A 21,204-nucleotide genomic window follows, 5' to 3' on the forward strand; every position below is an offset into this window, starting at 1 on the left:
CCATGTTTAGCCTTGGTGTGTGTGCGCGCATCACTCGTATAGTCAACATCCGTGTGAAAAAAGTTTAGGAGGCTTTAGCAATGTTGATGATTCTGTTTAACGACAAAGCAACGTCACATTTCAGTAAAATCCTTAAAAGGAGGCAAAAGCAAATGTCGTTAGAGAGGTTCTTTGTTAAAGAGGTTTGCTGACAAAAACCCTTTTAGAAAGCGGTGATTCCAGTTAGTGTGTGTGTGTGTGTGTGAGAGAGAGAGAAAGTCGTCTCGATTTACTCCAGCCACGATTGTTTTCAAAGGTAAAATGCAGGTTAATTAGTTTTATTTTTACATTATATTTTGCATTAATAATCGTTATATGTATATTTTTGGGGATATGGAATGAACATCTGTTTCCATTATTTCTTATGGGGAAATTCGCTTTGATATACAAGTGCTTTGGATTACTTGAAATCCAAAAATAAATATTCATGAAATATAAAACAAAGTATGCCTTAAATATATAAAAATAATACAGCTCCAAATTATTTTAAAAAAACTGTAAAGGAGAGAGTGCACGCTTCATTTTTTATATTTTCTTGCAGTGTCCGTGCATCCTTCTTAGGGATACTCGCTGACATGAAGGAAAGGAAGATGGGTGGGGAGAATGTTAGTGTTAGGAAGGAGAATCCCCTTACATATGGGTACTACAACACTGGGTAATTCTCTTTAAGGTTTTTTCTCTCTTTTGTTTCTGGGCCTCTGTTTCATTCGTGGCAGTTGTTCTCACTAAAAATCTATTTGTTTTTTTCTGTGCCGCACAATTGTACAACTGCACTGCACAAAAAAAGACACAACATTATCGTTCATGAGGTGTAGCACTCATAAGGTGTTCGTCACAGTTTGGTTTGGGTGATAACTTCACCCAACTGACTGTGGACTGAACAAAACTGATGCTGGATGATGTACTCATGCCTTTGTTTAGCTGATATTGGCGGTTTGGCGATGGGTCGTGTTCCGAGAAGGAGACAAATTTTAGGCAAATCTTTAGTTTGTGAATCGATTTTGTTCATCTTCGGGGGCGTTTGTGAACCGAGGTTCCTCTGTAATCTGGCTTTTTCATTTACTCATGCATATTTTTAAACCAATAAATAAAGATCTGCCATAAAATGTAACTTCAGCACTACTCGGCTTAAGTCGTCAACCCGTCGTTCACTTTAAATGCAGCTCATGAAAGCTAAAATGGTGAAACACAATTCTGTAACACAATACATTAACATCCCTGCTTAGTTCTAGCGATGTACACCTCGTACCAACTCTGAAAACAGCCGTGAGTGGGTGTACAGTTTTTTAAGAGAGCTGTAGGTGGTCCAGTGTGTTGGTGCTGCGTTCTCTGCAGGGAGACACTCATGCTTGTGTTGTCTGCAGGGCGAGTGTTCACGCCTGCTGCTGTGATTCATAGCTGAGCGAAACTCCTTCCCACACAGCCCACAACTCTCTGCTCGAACGGCTGAGCCAGTCGAGATGCGAACGATGCATCATCAAAGCACTGATCCCATTCTAATTCCTCCTGACCTTGCTATGTCACAAACAGCGAAGCGTGTCGCTGTCTTCGCCCTGGCCGGGACGATGGGGGTTAATGCACTATTTTACAGGAAAAGGCTCTGGAGATGGTGGACTGAGGACCTTTCAATCACTCAGACGCACAGTACACACACACACACACACACACACACACTGTCATTCAGAATGCTGCGCTCGACAGATAAGAGAAATAAATAAACAAGTACCACCACATGACTGTGCTTCCTTGCTTGCTGATTACCATGGCAACGCCATGGCAACAGCAGAAGCTGCAGCGAGTCCAGGAGGGTTATGCACCTCCTCAGGACGAAAGGAGGCTCGTGTCTTATCTCAGACTGCGAACTTGCCTGATTAGGAACAGAATTTGTCCTTTGAATTTGAAATTCAGAAAACACTATCATCACACTTAAATTTGTCGATTTAAAAATAAGCGTGAATCAAGGACTTCAATCCTTAGAAAGAGTAGATTGTATTATTGCAATAGACTTGAGATCTCTGTCTGGATCCACCATTTGCAAATCCACAAGCTGGGAAAGAGTGAGGTAGAGAGCAAAGGCTCATTATGTGTATGTTTGTGCAGATATGTTGGTTAGAAAAGCTCAGCAGTAGCACTGCAGGTTCGCCTCTGCCAGAAATAGATCTGCATGAGCAAGAACAACAGGGACTGACAATGAGATTCTGCTTCACATAGCCTTCAGTGCATGAGCTGATTGATTTAACGCACGAACGTATCACGCAACAGGCTAGTAAAGAAATGTTGAGGTTGGATTATAAAGCAAGTTGCCTACAACTATTTGTCTTGTAATAAGCATTATTGGAGGTATCAGTTAAATTGACATCAGCCATGAAATTATTATTATTGACATCATTTTAGGCAACACGGTGACGTAGTGGTTAACACTATCGCCTTGCACCTCCGGGGTCCGGGTTCGATTCGCACCTGGGGTCTGCATACATGGAGTTTGCATGTTCTTTCCTCCAGCAGTCCAAAGACATGCAGATTAGGTGACCTGGCATTGCCTGTACTGTGTGAGTGTGTGCCCCGTACAGGGTGTACCCCACCTTACTGTATGTGCACAATCTCCTGGGATAGGCTACAGGCCCTCTGCGACCCTGTATACAGGATACAGCGATAAACGATGAGTAAGCGAGTGAAATAATTTCAGCATCGCAGCAAGACGGCTGTCTTACATACAGTACATAATAAGCACTGGTTTTCACGCCTTATATCAAATCCATCTTCTTTCTAGCCATACAGTATTTCTCTATATTTGAGAAACTGTCATCTGGATTTAAGAACAAGTTCCATCCTATACATCATCAATTATTTCTCACACAAAGTAAAGTGAAAATGGATTCCCTTTACTCTCGTGTCACAAAGGTCCTCTTGCATATACATACTGATACATAATGATCTCGTACAGAAGAGAGAAGAGTGCTGTCTGTAAAGTCCGTCATCACAGGCTTATATTAACGCATGCTTTCTAATATATTATAGTTTCTATAGTAACAGCTAATTCACGGGGGCCTGTATGCCGGATGATCTAAGTGATAAACTGTTAAAAATATTTCTATTGTTGCTAAATTATCAATAGAGTTTTTGACATGGACGAGCTTTCTGTACATGGATGGTTTTTTTTATGCTTATCTTGAGTGACAGAAGAGAACAGTTTGCAATTTTTCCGCCTAATTAATTATTAAGGTACACCTGCTTATAAGCTGTTGTGAAATTGCTGCAGTACAAAACACTTTGCTGTTAGTTGAAAAATAATCAACTTTCAAGTCCTAGTGGGACTTTGTGTAAGACTACACCACATCACCCTCCACTGATTATTTTTCTAGAACATATGGCCTGCCAAGGGTTTATTCCATATTTATCCAATATGCGTAGTTAAAGTGAGATATCCATTACATCACTATCAGAGAGACGGTGGAAAATTTTGTGATGTAAAGTGCGCTAAAGGGTTACTAAAGAATCTTTTTTTAAATGTCACTAAATTCGACATACTGCCAAACTCTCCATTGCCAAACGTCCTGCCAATAAAACCCTTATTCCACTGAGTGTTCTGCTATTTTATATAATTAACACAAAGTGCGTGCAGACTTTTATCCCGGTACGACCGGTCCAACCGTATTCCATTCTTGTCGGTGTCATGCATTGTGCTATGAATATAAGTGAATAACGTTACTTGTCGCCGCTTTTGCCTTTTAAAAGGCGGTCATGAAAAAGAGATGAAGTTCTAGTGTTGTGGTAACGGAGTCGAGGGGAGGAATAAAGCGGTAGACTGGAAACCCTTTTGTTGCACGATCCATTCTTGCAGCTTTCGTTTCAGGTCATGACCCTATTAACCGGCGTTCAGACTTTAATAGGCACAAGAAGTGTGCACGTGGTGCAGCCCATTTAAAGCTGCCCCTTTCACTGCCCCTTCTGTGCCAACACGCTGGACATCAAGGTCACAAAGGGGGAGCAGGAGGCACGACTCCAGCCTCTTAACTGCGTCCTATAATTAAATCTTGTGCCAGGTATAGGGCCATCACTCGTGTTCCCACTAAGTGCTTTAGTCCCAGTGGGAACCAGCCACTCAGAGAAGCAGGCCGCAGTGATTGTTCCGTGTGTCTTTCACTGCGAAGGACTTCTGAGTGCTTATGAAACAATGAAGCACTTCCAATCTCATTAGACAAAACGCTGAGTTATGGTGACCGCCATGACGAGACAATTCACGTTCAAAGAGCAAATGACATGTATCATGGAAGAAGTGACATAAACAGGGATGCAATCATGAAATAAAGGGGAATTAAATGAACATAAATGTAAACAACAAATAATCTTTAGATATGGAGTAAAAGGTAAAAATCTGAACTTCTGAATTTGTGGCACATTGTTATAGATACACATATCGGGAAGGTTGTGATAATATATGTTGTGATTATACATTGTACATTGAGTTTAGTTAGCTTATCATATAATGTTAGCAACCTTTTCAAATATGTACATAACTTATCTGTGAGATTATTAGATTTTATTTAAGTTAGCTAAAAAAAACAGGAACCTAATAAATTTGCGTTAAATCAAGTTAACTTTAACCTAAATGCTCATAATAAACATCACTACACATCCTGCTGAAGGATATTCAGTCCTGCAACAGGTGGTAGGCATGGTAGAGTTTACCTGTCCAGCCCCGGCTGTGATGCAGTCGCTGAAGGCATTACGGCGTGTGAAGAAGGCGAGCAGCTGCTGCCAGCGAGATGAGGAAGGCAGCTCTTCACTGGAGCTGCGCTTGGCCCAGTGCCTCTGTTTCTGCCCCGGGGCACTGTGAGCTGTGCCAGTGTTCGCCCGGCCTCCCCGCGGGTATAGGGTGCTGTTACCGAATATGTAATTCATCACCACTTTGGAACCTTCACGACTGGAAAAGGAACTCCAACAGCTGTCAAGCGACGAGGCACCACGGAAAATGAGGAGCAAGAGCAAAGAGAGGGGGAGGGAGAGCGCATCTGGGTAAAGTTACAGCATCCCCTCCTGAATTCTACAAAGTCAAAACACACGAGCGAAACTCCAAATAAAGTCCCAGGCTCCAATATCCATCCGATTTGCAGAATTCTGGTGAATCTGGTGAGTCCTAATCGAGCGACAGGTCAAGCATCCAGCAGCTGAACGCTGCTGAGAAAAGTGGGAAGCAAGCTGGATGTAGGAGTGCGATGGCACTGCCCACGAGTAACACTCACCGCTCTGGGCTCTGGCTCCAGACTAGTGGAGACCAAAGAAAGGAGATCAATGAGGGAACGTGGAGCTCTCGGTATATGAGGAAAACTCTAAGAGCTCTAAGAGGCAGGAAATGGGTTCAAATATCAGGCATGTGTTGCAGGCGAAAGCCCACAAACGCCTCCAGGGATTCATAATCTAAATGGACTCGGGCTAGTAGATCGGCCAGGCCCAGTTATCAATCACAGCACATTCTTAACAGCCCCGGACAGCCTTAGTGGGCACATTAAATATGAATGGTGGCATTCAGGGTGGTGCAATGTAGAATAAGTAAGAAAGAAAAATAGGCATTGTATCTTCCTTTTCCAAGACATGGCTAGTCTGAGAGGAGTGCAGTTCTACAGGAGCTCATCAGAAATACCCAAGACAGATCGCTTCATCACGCTAATGGTTAAGAGGATGCGAATTATACATACCAAACTTCATGCTAATGAACATACTCACGACTCCAAATGAGAGAGATGTGCAAAGGAAAAAAAGCAAGCCCCGGCGTAAAAAGGTAAATCCAAGAGGAGAGTGAGCACTCCAGATTCGGCAGATGCCTGCTCGCTCCTTGCGATTTAGATCAGTTTTCACACTGCGGTCTCTCGCTATCTACCGTGCGCGCACGCGATTCAGTGAGGGGGAGACAAAAGGCTGTGCTTTCACAGGCAGGGAAGAGAAGGAAAAAAAAAAAAGAGAAAGCAAATTCAAAAATAACCACATGCTTCTGTTAATACGAGTGGAACGCCCGCAGACTCACAGCACAGCGATCCTCTGCATCGCAGCCTGATGAAGACGGCTGTGTGCCGGCTGACACTGTCCAAGGTGTGCCACAGGTGTCAAATGAGGTAACAGACATTGTCACAGCTTGTGCTTCAATTCCCCCAGGAACAAAACCATGGCAACAGTTTTCACATCAAATAAAGCAGGCAAACCCACAGAGCTTGTGCACTTCTTTCTGCTCAGTCTATATGGGTCCAGAAACAAAGAACGAGAACAAACTGCAATCTGTCAGTTTTATCTACAGTATTAGCTATTTTAAAATGCGAAAAATGTACACTGGTACCATCATCATAAACATAAAAAAAGGATTACCATCATCATGTCTGTTTAATGTAAAGCGTTCTGTATTTGACATTGTATGTTAGATGATTTCCTATGAGCATGAACATCAAAACAAATGATGAATATTTTTTTTATAATGAATGCAGTTAAATCAATCTGTGTGGCAAACATGTATAATAATAAAAACGATATCTATTTTCATCATTTATGATCAACTGTGTGTGTGTAAGGCTAAAAGATTTTTTTTTATATATTAAACCACAAATAGCCTGATTATTGTGTATGTTTTGTCATAGACTAAATATTCACATTAATGCTAGAAAAATATATATTTATATGCTTATTCATTTAAGAATGTTTGGAACTCTTGGCTAACAGTCATATAATAATAAAAAATGCATGCAATTCTGCAACAAGTGTCTGCTCTGTTAAACCATTCTCTGTGTTTCCCTTTGCACTTTCATACAAAAATATATGTTACTCATATATGTTTTAATTGTTAACTAGACATTAAAATTAACACATTCTATATTACGCCTATTAAGACATAAGATTTTAGACTTTTGTTATTGCATCGATAGGCTAATTAACATCCAACCATTTTATTACAATTTCGTCTATTTATAGCGTAATAAGCATAAAAGGGATGATACAAATGTAAAGTAATTTTCATCTAAAATAATCCAAGGGGCGTTTAAATCAAACCAGGGCTTTTGATTGTGCGGAATAACAAAACGCAATTATGAGAGAAAAAACTCTTATATAGATACACTATCGCAATTATCCCAGTGTTTTACTAATACTTAGATACCAACAAGGTAGAAGGTTCTCTCATTACGCTGGAGACACGATCGAACTGGTCGTTTCACGTCTAAAACACTGGCCTCCCAGGAACTCCTTTAATGGCCCTTACATGTGGAAATAGCTTGGAGCAAGATTAGGACTGTACGAGCGATGTGGCAAAAACTTCCAGTCGAGTTTCTGTAAAGTTTTTGTGAATGATTGTGTGTACACTTCCCACAAGCTGACAACAAGGTATCAGTCAATACACAAGGATCAGGCGATCTACTCACTGAATGTTCACAGAAATGACTGTAGTGGGCTCGGAGCCACCTGGATCATACAGGAATTCACGGCTTTCTTAAAATGTTTGCACCGCAAAAATGTTTAAATGCGACTAAGAGTCTCATCACTGTTCAGTGCTTCTGTAAATGTCAATCGGTTTTATGAATTCATTCATAAGAAATTCCATCAGGTCCCGGTTTGACTTGAACACCCTTTATAAATGCGATATGACCAGACTGGGCACTGTACCACCGGTCAAGCCTGCTATTTTTAAACTGGTATAAAATTGCATCCAATCCACATGTCCAAATCATAAAACCATCACAAAACTCTCCCTCACACACACACACACACAAAAGAAATACCAAAGGTCCTCTTCAAATGGCCCTTCAGCCTGCAGTGTTTATTGCCTCATGGTCCCTGAGCCCCTCTGCACCTCTGCTCCCAACCTATAGAGTTCAGAGCATTCGATCGATAATGTAACACGAGGACAAAGTGCTTCTGAATGGCCCTGATACTAGCTTTAAGCTTCCAGCTTCAGGGTCAGTAAATTCTGCAAGCGCACGAGAAAAAAGACAAACAAGGTTTCAGAAAACGTGTCTTGTCCCACAAGGTGCTGCATAAGAAACGACTAAGGCATTAGAAATGGGATGTGCTCTCTATGCTGTTACACAGTAACAAGAAAACTAATGGCTCCATATTAGCGAAATAGGACCGCCATGGGGAAAATAAAATTCATTCATTTTAAAAACAACCTGGTTTACCACAACAATGATTATAACACTCGAATACTGAAATGGAATCAGTGCTACATTAGTGAGGAACTAAGAAACAGTTGCAAAGATACTGCAATAATAATGTCAACCTAAGATCTTAACAAAAAAAACAACTACAAAGCAGCCCTAAGCTAACATAAATGCTTGCTTGAATTTGTGGTTTCCCTAGGAAAAAAGTAGATACATCAGCAGCAGCACTGAGAAACAAACACACATTATGCAGATTCTAAAAAAAAAAAAAAAAAGCTAACAGCAACCCGCAGAAATCAACATCTTCCTTAAACTCAAGAAGATGTGAGGGGCAGATCTGTCCCTAAGGTGTCGTATTCTCTCTCCTGCTCATCCTTCCAAATGATTTACATGCAGAGCTTAAAGCTAGCGCACATGGAGCGGAGTCAGTCTGCTGGCATGCATTTCTGAGAGCAGTCTCCCATATCTGATACCGTCTACCCACCAAGAACTGCAGCTGCAGCCTCCTGCTCCTCCTGAAACTCCTCATTAAGCGCCGGCCCATCTTTTTGGCGTACCAGATGGAGGCGAGCATGTCACTTGCGTAGACTCTGGGAGCTGAGCTCTGACCCGAACTGTTCTCCCCGAGGAGCTGTAACTGGGTGAGTCCACAGTTCAGGGAGCTGATAAAGGGAAGCAGTAACACTTTAAAAGTCTCTCCCTGTCTGCATCCAGCAGCCAGGCTTGCTGGAGAGCTCACACGCAGGCATGCTGACTGCTAGGGACTTCGCAGTCTGTCCGATTCACCGGGAGTGACACAGCTCATTTTTCACAAACACCGTCTCCCTCCCTCCCTCCTCCCCTGTAGTCCTCATCTATCCTGAGCCAGGCTGGTACAGGCAGGGAGGATACAATTTAACAAGGGGTGATAAATGAAGTGCAGCACAGATCACAAAACGGTGATATGAAGACGGATGAAATGTCCTAGGGCATATGAGGAAGTTTACGACAGAAGGGGGTAGACTGAGGCAGGTAAAGGAACGTTGGGGATGTACGGATGTTTACGTCATGGGGTAAAGTAGGGAAAGTGTGTGGCAGGTAGGGGGGAGTTTGGGCAGGTAGAAGGTCTATGTAGGGTATGTGAATGTATGTCATAAGGCAGGTGGGGCAATGTGGAGTGGGTTGAGAAGTCTATAGCGTGTGCAACAGGTTTAGAGATCTGGGGCAGTCTGGAACAAAAGTGAAAATGTGAGGCAGGTGGGGCAAAATGGGTCAGGCTGAGAAGTCTACAGCAGAGGTCTGAGACAATTATGAAGCAGGAAGTAAGTTTGAGGTGTATCAGAATTCGGGATAAATTAGGTTGATGACCGAACAAATCAGATCAAGAGCTAAAGCTGTCAAAAAGAAATCAAAGCATGAAGCTCACCAACTCTACACCTTTCCCCTAAACTCTGTCACACTATGAAATGCATTATCAGCTAGATGCACAAAACAGTTTTACTCACTCTCACTCATCCTCTATACCACTTTATCCTATATACAGGGTCATGGGGGTCTCGAGCCGATCCCAGGAGATTTAAGACACGAAGCAGGGTACACTCTGGATGGGGTGCCAATTCATCGCAGGACACACCACTGACAATTTGGGAATGCCAATGTCCCTGAGAAAGCATGCCAATCTCGAAATCCGGAGGAAACCCATAGAGCACGGGAAGAACATGCAAACTACATGCACAAAGACCCAAGGCGGGACTCGAACCCAGACCCTGAAGGTGCGAGGCGAAACTGCATATCACTGCAAGTCACTGTACACACTTTTAATTTAATAGAAAGTTGTTGTTCGTTCGAGGTTTGGGGGAATTGAACCTGGGCCTTCTGCATGGCAGGCGAGAAACCTACCACAATAATTTGCAAGGTGGTCTGAGAAAAAGTGAACATGTAAATAGCATTTCAGCAAAAAAGTTTCACTAGCGCAAAGAGTATCAAAACTCCTTAAACTTCACATTTACTGTTTTATTTGAATCTCTGGTGCTGTCTCACCTCTACACTGAACATTGTTAATGACATCATCACAACACAAGGTGCCAGTGCAGTAAATGATCCGCATCATTAATAAAGCTGATTTAAATGTTCTCACTTTGCACTAATGGTGAGAGCACTCGCCCTTCACTCATGAGTGTGTAAATCCATACAGCAACAAGGTTTCCAAAGGCAGAGATGCATCTGAGTATGACTCCTACAACTGAACCTGTGATTACGATCAGCAGCAACATGCTAATAAAGACACACTACTGTACCTTGACAACATGACCGTTCGGTGCTCCAATTATTTTAATCTGAGCACTATGAGACCACACCATCACCTCCATGCTATGCTTCGTTAAATAATGTTAAAAGTGACAGAGACATACACAGTGGAACAGTCTGATCATATCATTCCTTAACACTCTAATCATGGGGAATTAAAAGGCCAATGAAAGAAGACACCACACACGGTGATAAGCTCTAAGAGTTTTATACGCTGGCACAAGACTGGACCAAACCTTATGCTGGAAAAGAGCTTATTAGGATTCAGGGCAGTGTGCAGGAGAAATGAGCTCTCCTCCAGGTCCCATTACTTAGTATGGCTGAACAGAACTAATGCACTTAGTGCCCCGAAGCCCTTGGCATAATATCTCAAAACATATGACTATGCTTCAGTCATGATCAAGAAAATGGAACAGAAAAGGAGGGGGAAAAGAGCACTTCTGAAACTGTCTATTTTTATAATGTTTAGAATTTACATGTTTAAGGCATGTAAATCCTTAGAGAGCTATAATCAAGAGGTACTTCCAATGATAAATAGATGTTCAATCTAATGAGAAATCTTTTTACACCTGCTCCACCCCCCCCCCATCTTCAGAGGACAATAAGAGACTCTTATGAGATTAAGTGAGAAAATCGGAGAAAAAAAAAAACAACGATAAACATTTGTACTTGCAGAATATTTTTTTTAATTAGGGTTAAAAATTAAAAAATAGTGAAAACACTAGGGTATGTTACATGATGTAGCACTTACATCTGTAAGTATCCATGTAAAATATTTCACATCACGACCCAAGGCATATGGATACCTGACCGTACCTGCCCGAAGTTTGAATAATTTTAGTGACTCGGTTCTTTGAATCTCAAATCTTTTCAATAAATAGACCCCCAATACATCTACATACACAAACTTTGGCTATAGTTCCAGTAATGAAAATATTACAATGCAACTAAAAATATATTATAATAAACAGAATGATTAGCTCACCTCTCATATCTTCCAGTCTGAGTCGTTCGCAGGACTCGGGAGTAGAAGGATCATTGAGAAGGAATCACTCAATTCTGTTTCCTGTACAAAACCTACGCAGGTTTTGCAATGATTTGCGCAAGCGCGTCCAGTAGAAAATAACGAATTAATCTCCGAGACTACTCGCTCTTCTAAGTCATGTTAAAGATTCGTTTAAAAAGAACGAATCGTTCATGAACGACCCATCACTACTGTATACTGTATGTTTTTTTGTTTTTTTTTGAGTTCAGGCACTGATGCTGGGTAAGGAAGCCTTGCATGTGATCGGCATTCCAACTCATTCCAAATGTGTTCAGTTTGGTTGAGGTCTTCATGGATGTCGCTTTATTCAATCGCTGGTTCGATCCCCGGGTGATGCTGTTACCTCTCACAGCCGGAGGTCTAGAGAGAGCTGATTAGCTGAGCTCTCTCAGGGGGGAGGGATGAGAGGTACTCAGTACCCGTCAGGGGCGACTGTGAGCTCGCGCAGGCGGAGGGAGCGGAAAGCGCTGTCCTTCGAGTGTGTTACACCGCCCCCAACGGTGCCTGAGCGAGCAGTTCGAAAAAGATGGTCGGTGACGCCATGTGGATCGGAGGAAACACGTGGATCGGTCTGCGGCCCGCCCGACTGATTGGCAGTAGAAGCTTAATGTGGGAGCCTTCAGTAACGGTATGGAATTGGACACTACTAAATTAGGGGAGAAAATCGGAAAAATTCGGAAAAAGGGGGATAAATAAAAAAAAAAAAAAAGAACTGAAGACTGAATATTCTATTCAATAGGCAGGGGAGTAACACAAAGGCCTCTGGTGTAAATAATAAAGTAGGCCTTTTATTTCATCTTCAAAAAAATAAAGAAAAAGAAAGAACCCCTCCGTTAAGCAGGGTGCAATTCATCTAATGCTGAATACTAGCATGTTAAATACCATTATTCCCTCGAAAAGCAGTAATTGTGTTTAATTAATTAAACTTTAAATTAAATTAATTGTGTGTTTTAATTTAATAAGGTTATTAGACGTGTGGCATATAACTAATGATATAATGTTGCAAACATATTGCAAAGCCCACAAAATACCAATTCACAATACTAAACAGTATGAAATTGGACAGCGAGTTTGGTAATAAACCCTAAAAAAATGTATTAGTAAAAAAAGGGCAATGGGTCCCCAAAGCATGTCCAGTTAATGTGTCCATAACATACATTTGTTTTCATATAATCATAACAATTGGTTATTTAATAATTCATAGCCGCACTTAGCATACATATACTTTAGAGGGAAAGCAAAATCCAGCTTACGTATATAAAGGAGAAAAAAGTGCAAAGAAATCTGACCAACTAAAATGTGCAAACTGTAAGTCACTCAGTATAATACAGTAAAAGTTACATAACTCTAGTATCACATGCCTGGCCAAATAACTACAGTATTACTAAAAAAGAAAAAAAAATCACTACAAGAGGGCAGGACTGTCCAAATACTTACAATGATGCTGGAATGCCCAAATCATTTTGGCTAGAATACCACAATTACCTACAATAATGCTGGACTTTTAGCAACAATGTAGGATTGTCGCAATATCTTCAAGAATTGTTTGATATCTACATAAGTACAATAATCCAGGAAAATACAAATACTCATAATGATGCAGAACAATGCAGGTCTGTTTAAAAGTATACAATAAAGCTGGACTTTCCTTACTAATTCGAAAACACTCAGGAAATAATCACAATAATATTTGAATGATCTTTAATCACCACCAACGACGCAGGACTGTCCAGAACGACAACGACGCAGGACTGTCCAGAACGACAACGACGCAGGACTGTCCAGAACGACAACGACGCAGGACTGTCCAAAACAAAGGAAAAAAGTCTGTTAACACTGTTTAAATAGCTAAGTCAATGCTGGACTCCATTAAAAAACAAACAAAAAAAAAAAAAACACACAATAATGAAGGACCGTCCAACTACCTACAGTACAATAATATTTGACTGTCCAAACAATTAAAATACAGGACTGTCCAAATAATTTCAGTAATGCAGGACTGTCCAAAGCCTACAGGAAATGTTTAGCCCCTTCACCTAAAAACAGTTTTGTAATACCCAATGAGCACTGTAACATCTTTGCCATCTAGTGCCTAAAATGGATACTACAACAGATAGCATTTATTTTCAATTTTTTAAATATTATACTTTTTTTCTAAGCTCCATCCACTACTTCTTTTACACAACATACTCAAATTACATGGTGAACATAAAAGGACCTAACTGCGACTGTGTACACGACTCTGGGTGTTTACCTGCATGAGCGCCTCATTGCGTGAGTATAGCGTGGAGAAGGCAGGGGCTGGCACCTCCTCTCCTCCTACTGGGGACGAGCTCTCAAAAACGCACTCCAGAGACTCTACCTACAGAGGAAGCATGCAGCCGAAGTGATGCACAGTAGAACCCAAATAAAATGGAACACAAAAAGCCATAGAACAGACGCACAACACCGAAAAAAAGCTGGTTCTGAGTGATAACAGCTAAAGCCTAGCTCGCATCAGCAGAACCAAGATGCTTTATGAGTTCAGACGTGAAAAGCACAAATCGACATGATGCATGATGTACTGAATGATAAAAAAAAATGCATAGATTATTATTTGAAATTATGGGAAAACATGGGAGTCATGTCATGAATTTGAACCATCAGCAGGACTAACAAAGTAATACGATTCCTTGGAAAGCGCAAAATGGGTAAAGAATCGCGAATGATCTAAGGGTGATACACAGCAAAAACATGAAATGTCTACACATTTGTAAAAAAAAAAAAACAAAAAAAAAAATGTAAATAAAAATGAATTGATAGATGTCTGTCCACATTAATACCCAAATCTGGCGAGAGGGCTGAGTATTAATTCAGGATTAAGTTTAATTTTCAATGTACAGTGTTTTTGTGACTGGATGGCACCCGTGATACCCATATGGAGATACATAGTGTGTGTGTTGGTTCGTGTACATGTGTGTGTATCACACCGTGCTCAGACATTTACAGGTACATAAGCCAGTCACAGGTCGGCTCAGCTGAGCAACCTGGAGTGCCACAAGATGTCATCTCCATCTGTCCTGCCTTTTTAAGCCAAACGCTCACAGAGTGCAAACGTACAAGCCCAGTCAGGGGCAAGAAATTCTCACAAATACACAGAAATACATCATTAATAATTAAAATACCGCATTCGATTATTTCTATGTTAAAATGCAACGTGAGCTTGGTTGTGAAAAATATTTGGCAGCACGTGAAAATGGGTCCATTGCCTGTAGGCAATTCTCTTTAAATAGAAGGGGGACAGTGGTGCATCATGGGTAGGTGGGTTAAACCACAGTGTTTCTGGTCATCCCGGCAGCATTCAGACATTGGCTTAATGCACCGGGACAAAATGATAATCTCTAGCAAATCTGTTTAAAGTATTAGATTTAAACCAGAGAATACCACTGTACAACATGATCAATAACACACACTCACAATTCGCCAGACAAAACATGAAATTGCTAGATAAGAAAATGGGACAGCGGTCTACACAGACAGTATGACATAGGTGACGCTAAATACTCTATCAAAGCATGGTGAATGATCCTTCATATCCTTCAGTTACAAGCATCAGCCACAAGGTGGGGTAAGACAGCTATTATACTGTACGGCATCTCCTAAAGTAGGAGTCTGACCCGTCATCGCCTCGTCAGCTCAATTCGACAACAAATCAATCTGAATCACCGTCTCAATCTCTGTAGCCGTTATCCTCATACAGCTTTCTATAAGTGAGGGATGCTGAAATGTTGCACATTTTTTCTCATATTCTCAGATCCAATTACAAAAGATGGGCAGAATTTGAGTAGAGAGAGGGCATCGGTTGGGCGAGCAGCCAGGCACCTTCACCAGCCTTGAATGCATGGGCTGATTTAAGAGTAATGCAGGCTTACAGTGATAACAGTGCCTCTGTGTATGTGTGTGTGCGCACTAACTCTGGCTCTGTGCACTTGAGGCTGATGAGAGGTGACAGGCGGGGCTTTTTAGTCTGCTTTGTGGGAGAGAATGGAGCTGCAGTGATCTGTGGCTGCCTGGTCCCAACTCAGCCCATCCTGGCACAGCGACTCATCCAGCTGCACTGGGGTGAGCTCAGCCAAAACGCTCTCCTTTTTTAAAAAAACAAAAAGCTTGTACTGCCAATCTGGCATTTCTGTTCCATGTGGGTATAAAAAAAAGAAATAAATAAAGATGTACATGCAGTTTTCCTGTTCCAGGCGAGACGATGATAGTAGGGCTCCCTACGTGTCTCCAGCGTGTTCTGACAGAGGATTGTGTAATGCTTACAGAATAAGGTTAGTCTTTCTTTGAGCACTAAGGATCTCATGGTCAGGGGTCGATCTCACCCCTGCCAATCTCATCATAGCTAAAGGCCTCAGTGGACAGCCAGGGAGAAAAATCAATGGACTTGAAGTCCGGCCAATTACTGTGAATGTGAATATGTTTGTACCAGAAGATTACAGATTTCTGTATTAGGTTCTGGGGTATTGAGGGTCTTTAATTGACTAACATCTTATCATTTGGAAGAGTTTATGTCCTGCTTTACATTCATCTATTCATCGTTTATACCACTTATCCTGGACAGAGTGCCAATACATTACAGAGCAAACACAGACACACAAAAAAGCCAATTAACCTAATCTGCATGTCTTTGTACTGTCCCCCCAAGCACACCCCACAGAACTGAGGCGGGAATCGAACCCTCAACCCTGGAGATGCAAGGTAACCACTACACCATCGTACAATATAATACACTGGGCTCATCAGCCCGAAACTAATGTGAGCACAGAATCACTGAAACTGGACAGCTTCTAAACTTTAAAAAGACAAAGATGTAATACAAGAAGCATTGTATTACATCAGAATGAGGGAGGAAATGACAAATAAAGACTGCTATAATGGTTGTGTTGCACTGTTAAGGAATCTGTCACACCGTGTTTATGCATGATTTGGATGAGACACAGACTTGTTCACATGCTTAAGGAAGTGGAATCCAAAAAGGAGGTCGAAAAGACTTCTACCTTCATAGGGGAGATGTGCGAATGAGAGACAAAGCCATGGACATTCTCGATCTGGGAGATGTTTTTCTCCGACACCTGCACCAACTCGGGAGGCTGGAAGTCCCCTGGCAGGCGGGTTGAGCCATGCTCTGGTGGAGAGGTGGTGTCCTCATCTTGATATCTGTATTTCTGACAAAGAAGGCAAAAGAAATTTAGTACTGTCAGTAGAACTTTCAGTAGGAGTAAAGTGTACAGTGTGAGGATGATCATTCTCGACATAGTTCCGCTAATCGAAGTACTTCTAATTAGGGCTCGATTTCCAGGAAATGAAAACAGATAATACACAACAGTCTAATGAAGAGGAAGACCCAACACTAATCTCCATCTTGCAGGTGACTGTAAATGAGGATCAAAGTCTCACGCAGCAAGCTTTTTGCAAAAACACACAGATGAATGTCATCGGATCAAACAGAACAGTTTGCTGCACGCTGCGCCTGCAGCCTGACCTGATTGGCTTCGTTAGCAGGGGGCCCTAGGTGTATTACACAGCATGCTGCTCTGCTAAACACCTCATAGTACACACGCTCCACTCTGACATCAAGATGCAACAAAGAACGCTGGAGCAAGTCCTGAACAAGACCTCTTCCTTTATGGTCATGTTGACATTATTAACCCTTAGTTATATGACGGCAGGTCATTCCCACTGAGCAATCTGATTGGATGAGAGGTATTCAACAAGGGGTGATAATGGACTGTAACACCACTGGGACGTTAAACTACATGTATCACGCCACGTCCAAGGTGTTCTAAAAAACCATTAAACTGACGCTCATTTGCAACATGGGTGAAAGTACCATGGTCCACCATACTGAAAACACACGTGATAACATTATTTCATCCTAAACAACACTTTGATTCCTTAATAATCGCTTCTGAGTCTTTCTGAAATATTTTTTATACACGACTACAAAGATAGCTAGATAACATAAAGCTGAATGCTAAATTCCTCTATAACACTTGATAAAGGGCACTACCTTGTGTGTGCGACAATGGATTATACACCCTACAAAGAGCACTAGATTTCCTATTAGATGACACTATTTGGGATTAAACCCTGGAAGTTAAAAAAAAAACAAGATTCTAGAATGGAATGAACAGACATATAAAGAGAAACGTACAAGATTTACAGGACTGCTCAGCTTTTCCATGGTATAGTCTCCTCACTTTTTAGATACATGGTACCGGTAAGAATTTAAAACCATTTCCCGGCCATGTAAATCACCCAAATTGTCGGTCGTCAGCTCCACTAGACGCAGTTACAGTAGATGTTTTCCCCAGTCAGATATATGTGGGCAGAGCTCCCCCGTGCCTATAACCGCGTCACAGCCATGCTATGCAGCAATACAGCGCTCGCTCTCATGTGATATTGCTTAAATATATCCATTCATCCATCCATCTAGGAACCTCTGTAGTTTACCTATGGATGGTGGAAGCTAGTAGTGACTATTGTATTCATTTTCATTTTGTCTGATCGTGGTAGAACCTCCGGTCAACATTCACCCACTACAGGCAATTTGGGAACGAGAATTAACCTTATCTGCATAGCTTAGGACTTTGGGAGGAAACTGGAGAACCCAGAGGAAACCCACCAAGTACGGGGGAGCACAACCTCCATGAATACAGACCCAGCGTGGGACTCAAACTCAGGACCTGGGGGTGCAAAAAGACAGTGCTAACCACTAAGACAGATAGTAACAATGATTAGAACTCTGTAGTAACTGAATGCCAAGAACATTCATCCAGACATTTTTTTTATTGTAGGTGTTTTATTCTGGTCAGGGTTGCAATGGATTCATCCTGAGGACACTGGGTGTGACACAACCTGAATAGGACACTGGTCACCATGAACACCCACATTCACACCTTAAGGCAAATAAGATAAGATGTGGGAGAATACCAAAGAACCTGGGAACCAGCAACATGGGGACAAGAAGGATATGAAAATTAACCACAAGCCTTGGTCTGGAAGGTGGCAGCAGTATCCACTGTGCCACAGTGCATTAACAATCTATTATTATTATTATTATTATTATCATTATTATTATTATTAGTAGTAGTAGTAGTAGTAGTAGTAGTAGTAGTATCATTACCACGACCTTCATGGTGTTTCACTTCACCTTTTAGCTACATTACTTTTGGTACATTAGTACCAGTAAGTAATTTAAAACTGTCGGTCACATGTACCATAGAGTCATTGAGGATTTTAGACGAGCTGGCGATCACACTCACACTCCCATTCACATCAACAGAGCTGTTATTGAGCGTGTGCCCAGCTTTACTGTAAGTTCCTCGAAGTCCACATCTCCGAGGATCTTACCTGGTCTCTTTACTTTTCTCTCCTGATTAGAAAGGCACAACTGCACCTGTATTAAGGAGGTTTAAAAGGATGTGCTCCAGGATACTGGATAACTTTTCCCAATGTCTTATTGACAATATCCTCACAAACTGCATCTCGGTGTGGTACAGCAACTGCACTGTTAAAGCCTTTCAGAGGGTGGTGGAAATCACAAGGTGAGCACAAATCTACCCACCTTGGAGGACATTTACAGTACAAGAAATGCTGCCTGCAAAGGGCGAAAGGGGTTATCCAAGATACCACTCACCCCAATCATGGACTATTCACCCCTCTCACATCGGGCAGGTGATACAGCTTTAAACATTTTCAATGTGCCTTTTTCTACACTGAACAGCTGATCATAAAATGGCTTAAAAAGTGGCATCAGTAAGGGTATTCGGCATTAAACCTGTGCCAGTAAATCAAATATTTGAATTGGAAAATTCGCTGGTGACCCCAAATGGAAGCAACTGTAAGGACATAATAAGCACAAAAAGAAGAACGATGATGATGATGATGATAATGATGATGATGATTTTCCTCTAGGCTCAAAAAGACTTTTACAAGTCTACCTTGTGACATAAAGAAATAGCGAAAGATCAGCCTTTATTCTTGCAAATACTGTACAAATGCACTACATGCAATTCTTTTCTTACCATTCGTTCACACTGTTAGGAATCTAGGGTCAGAACACAGGTTCAAATGATGATAAAGCACCCCTTAGGGCAGTGAGATTTAGGAGTGACACCATTTAAGCTTGGAAGTGACAGGGCTTGAGCTCACAACCAGGGTTAGGGTTAGGGTTAGGGTTAGGGTTCATCCCATGTAAACACTGAAAGCTAGTTTTAGTTTGTGAATCTCAGTATCTATTCATAAACATACACTGCATCTGAGACACAGAAACTATTTTTGAGCTTTCTGCCAAGACCTACTTTCTCACAGTGATATCTGCACCAGCAACCTGATGGTATAAATCAGTGCAGCAGCATACGGGGCGAGCCTGGACGTCCTTTAGGAGGCAGCCAAAAGGCGAGCGTTTTTCGAAAAAAGAAACTCCCTGATGGATGAGTGTGTTGTAGTGCTGAGATGGGAAACACTGCATTAATGAGCAAAACCCCCTGCTTGCTCTCTGTGCACAGTCATTATGATGACCTCAAACTGCCACGCATGATCTGATATATTCAGCTGCAGGAGTGTGTGAGGAAAACCCATACTGTTCAGCATCGTATTCTTACACGGCTACAGTAAATATTGCTGCGTTGTCGTTTTAATAAGAAGACTGATTAAAACACGGTAATCATATCCGATGAGCAATAAAAGGCAAAAAAAAATCATATTGATGGAATAGTAAGGTTTTTGATCCCTACAGGACCAGATAGAGAGATAGAGCTGTGAGTCGACACTGTCGTTCAGCAGAAAGTCTGACAGCATCATGGAGCAGGTTTACAGTCACAGCATGAGTGGATTAGATTCACTGCCACACTGCGGTGTCTCCTTTTACCTGCTTGCAGTTCACTAGTCCACTTTGGCCTCACTGTTAAAACACCCAAAGCCCCTAAAATGTGTCAGACTCAATACCTCTCAACCTGCAACGGCCTGTCTAGTCAGACCTCGCCATGAGCTGAACTGCCAACTGCTCTTCTCAAAATGTGTCTACCTTGATTCATATATTTTTATTCTTAAATGTAAATATACATGGCCTATTTCATTAATATAATGTACTATATGTATACATATATTTTGCAGCTCTATTTTAATAAGAGACAACAAAGTTACGCCAATGATATCACACGCCTACAGTATCTTATGTTTAGACATATCTAATCCAGTAATGATGAAATAGTGTTTGGATGTGATGCAGTTTCACTATGGGTTGAAAAGAAACAATACACTGATACAATGCAATTTATTTATCCAATAGTTGTATCCAATATTCAGTATCCACTTCATTATGTTTTGTGGCAAATGGTGTATCCAGAAACTGTCCCATGAACATGAGGTACAAAGCAGAAATATACTTAGGATGTATATCACCAAGTATCACCACCATACTTAGTCCATTAACCAAAAAAGTCTTTTGGAGGGAAGAACAAACCTAAGTACAGTATGTGATGAAAAAATACAAGGGAAAGGTTAAACATGCAAAAGATCAAATCCTGACCCCTGATGCTGTGACCCATACCGTTACTGTTTATCCATACCATTACCCATAGATTTGGTACAGCGGTACCTCGACATACAAATTTTATGCGAGTTCTTAAGGCAAAATTTTGCGTTGCAAAACAC

At 41.4% G+C, this 21,204-nt stretch overlaps 1 protein-coding gene across 14 annotated transcripts in view; it reads right to left on the reverse strand.

The window, feature by feature from the left end:
• Positions 1–21,204, reverse strand: part of dlg1a (discs large MAGUK scaffold protein 1a) — a 144,683-nt gene that overhangs the window by 66,676 nt on the left and 56,803 nt on the right. For 10 of the 14 annotated variants that reach the window (XM_053498129.1, XM_053498119.1, XM_053498116.1 and 7 more), the window contains one exon: positions 16,545–16,712. In XM_053498129.1, coding sequence (XP_053354104.1) covers positions 16,545–16,712 — 168 coding nt within the window. Of the gene's footprint in view, positions 1–4,728; positions 5,306–5,763; positions 5,871–13,762; positions 13,871–16,544; positions 16,713–21,204 lie in introns of those variants that run through there. The other 4 variants (XM_053498123.1, XM_053498127.1, XM_053498126.1 and 1 more) reach the window with 3 other exon arrangements.

Source organism: Clarias gariepinus, chromosome 6 (assembly GCF_024256425.1).
Source record: "Clarias gariepinus isolate MV-2021 ecotype Netherlands chromosome 6, CGAR_prim_01v2, whole genome shotgun sequence".
In the NCBI taxonomy this organism is placed as follows: Eukaryota; Metazoa; Chordata; class Actinopteri; order Siluriformes; family Clariidae; genus Clarias; species Clarias gariepinus.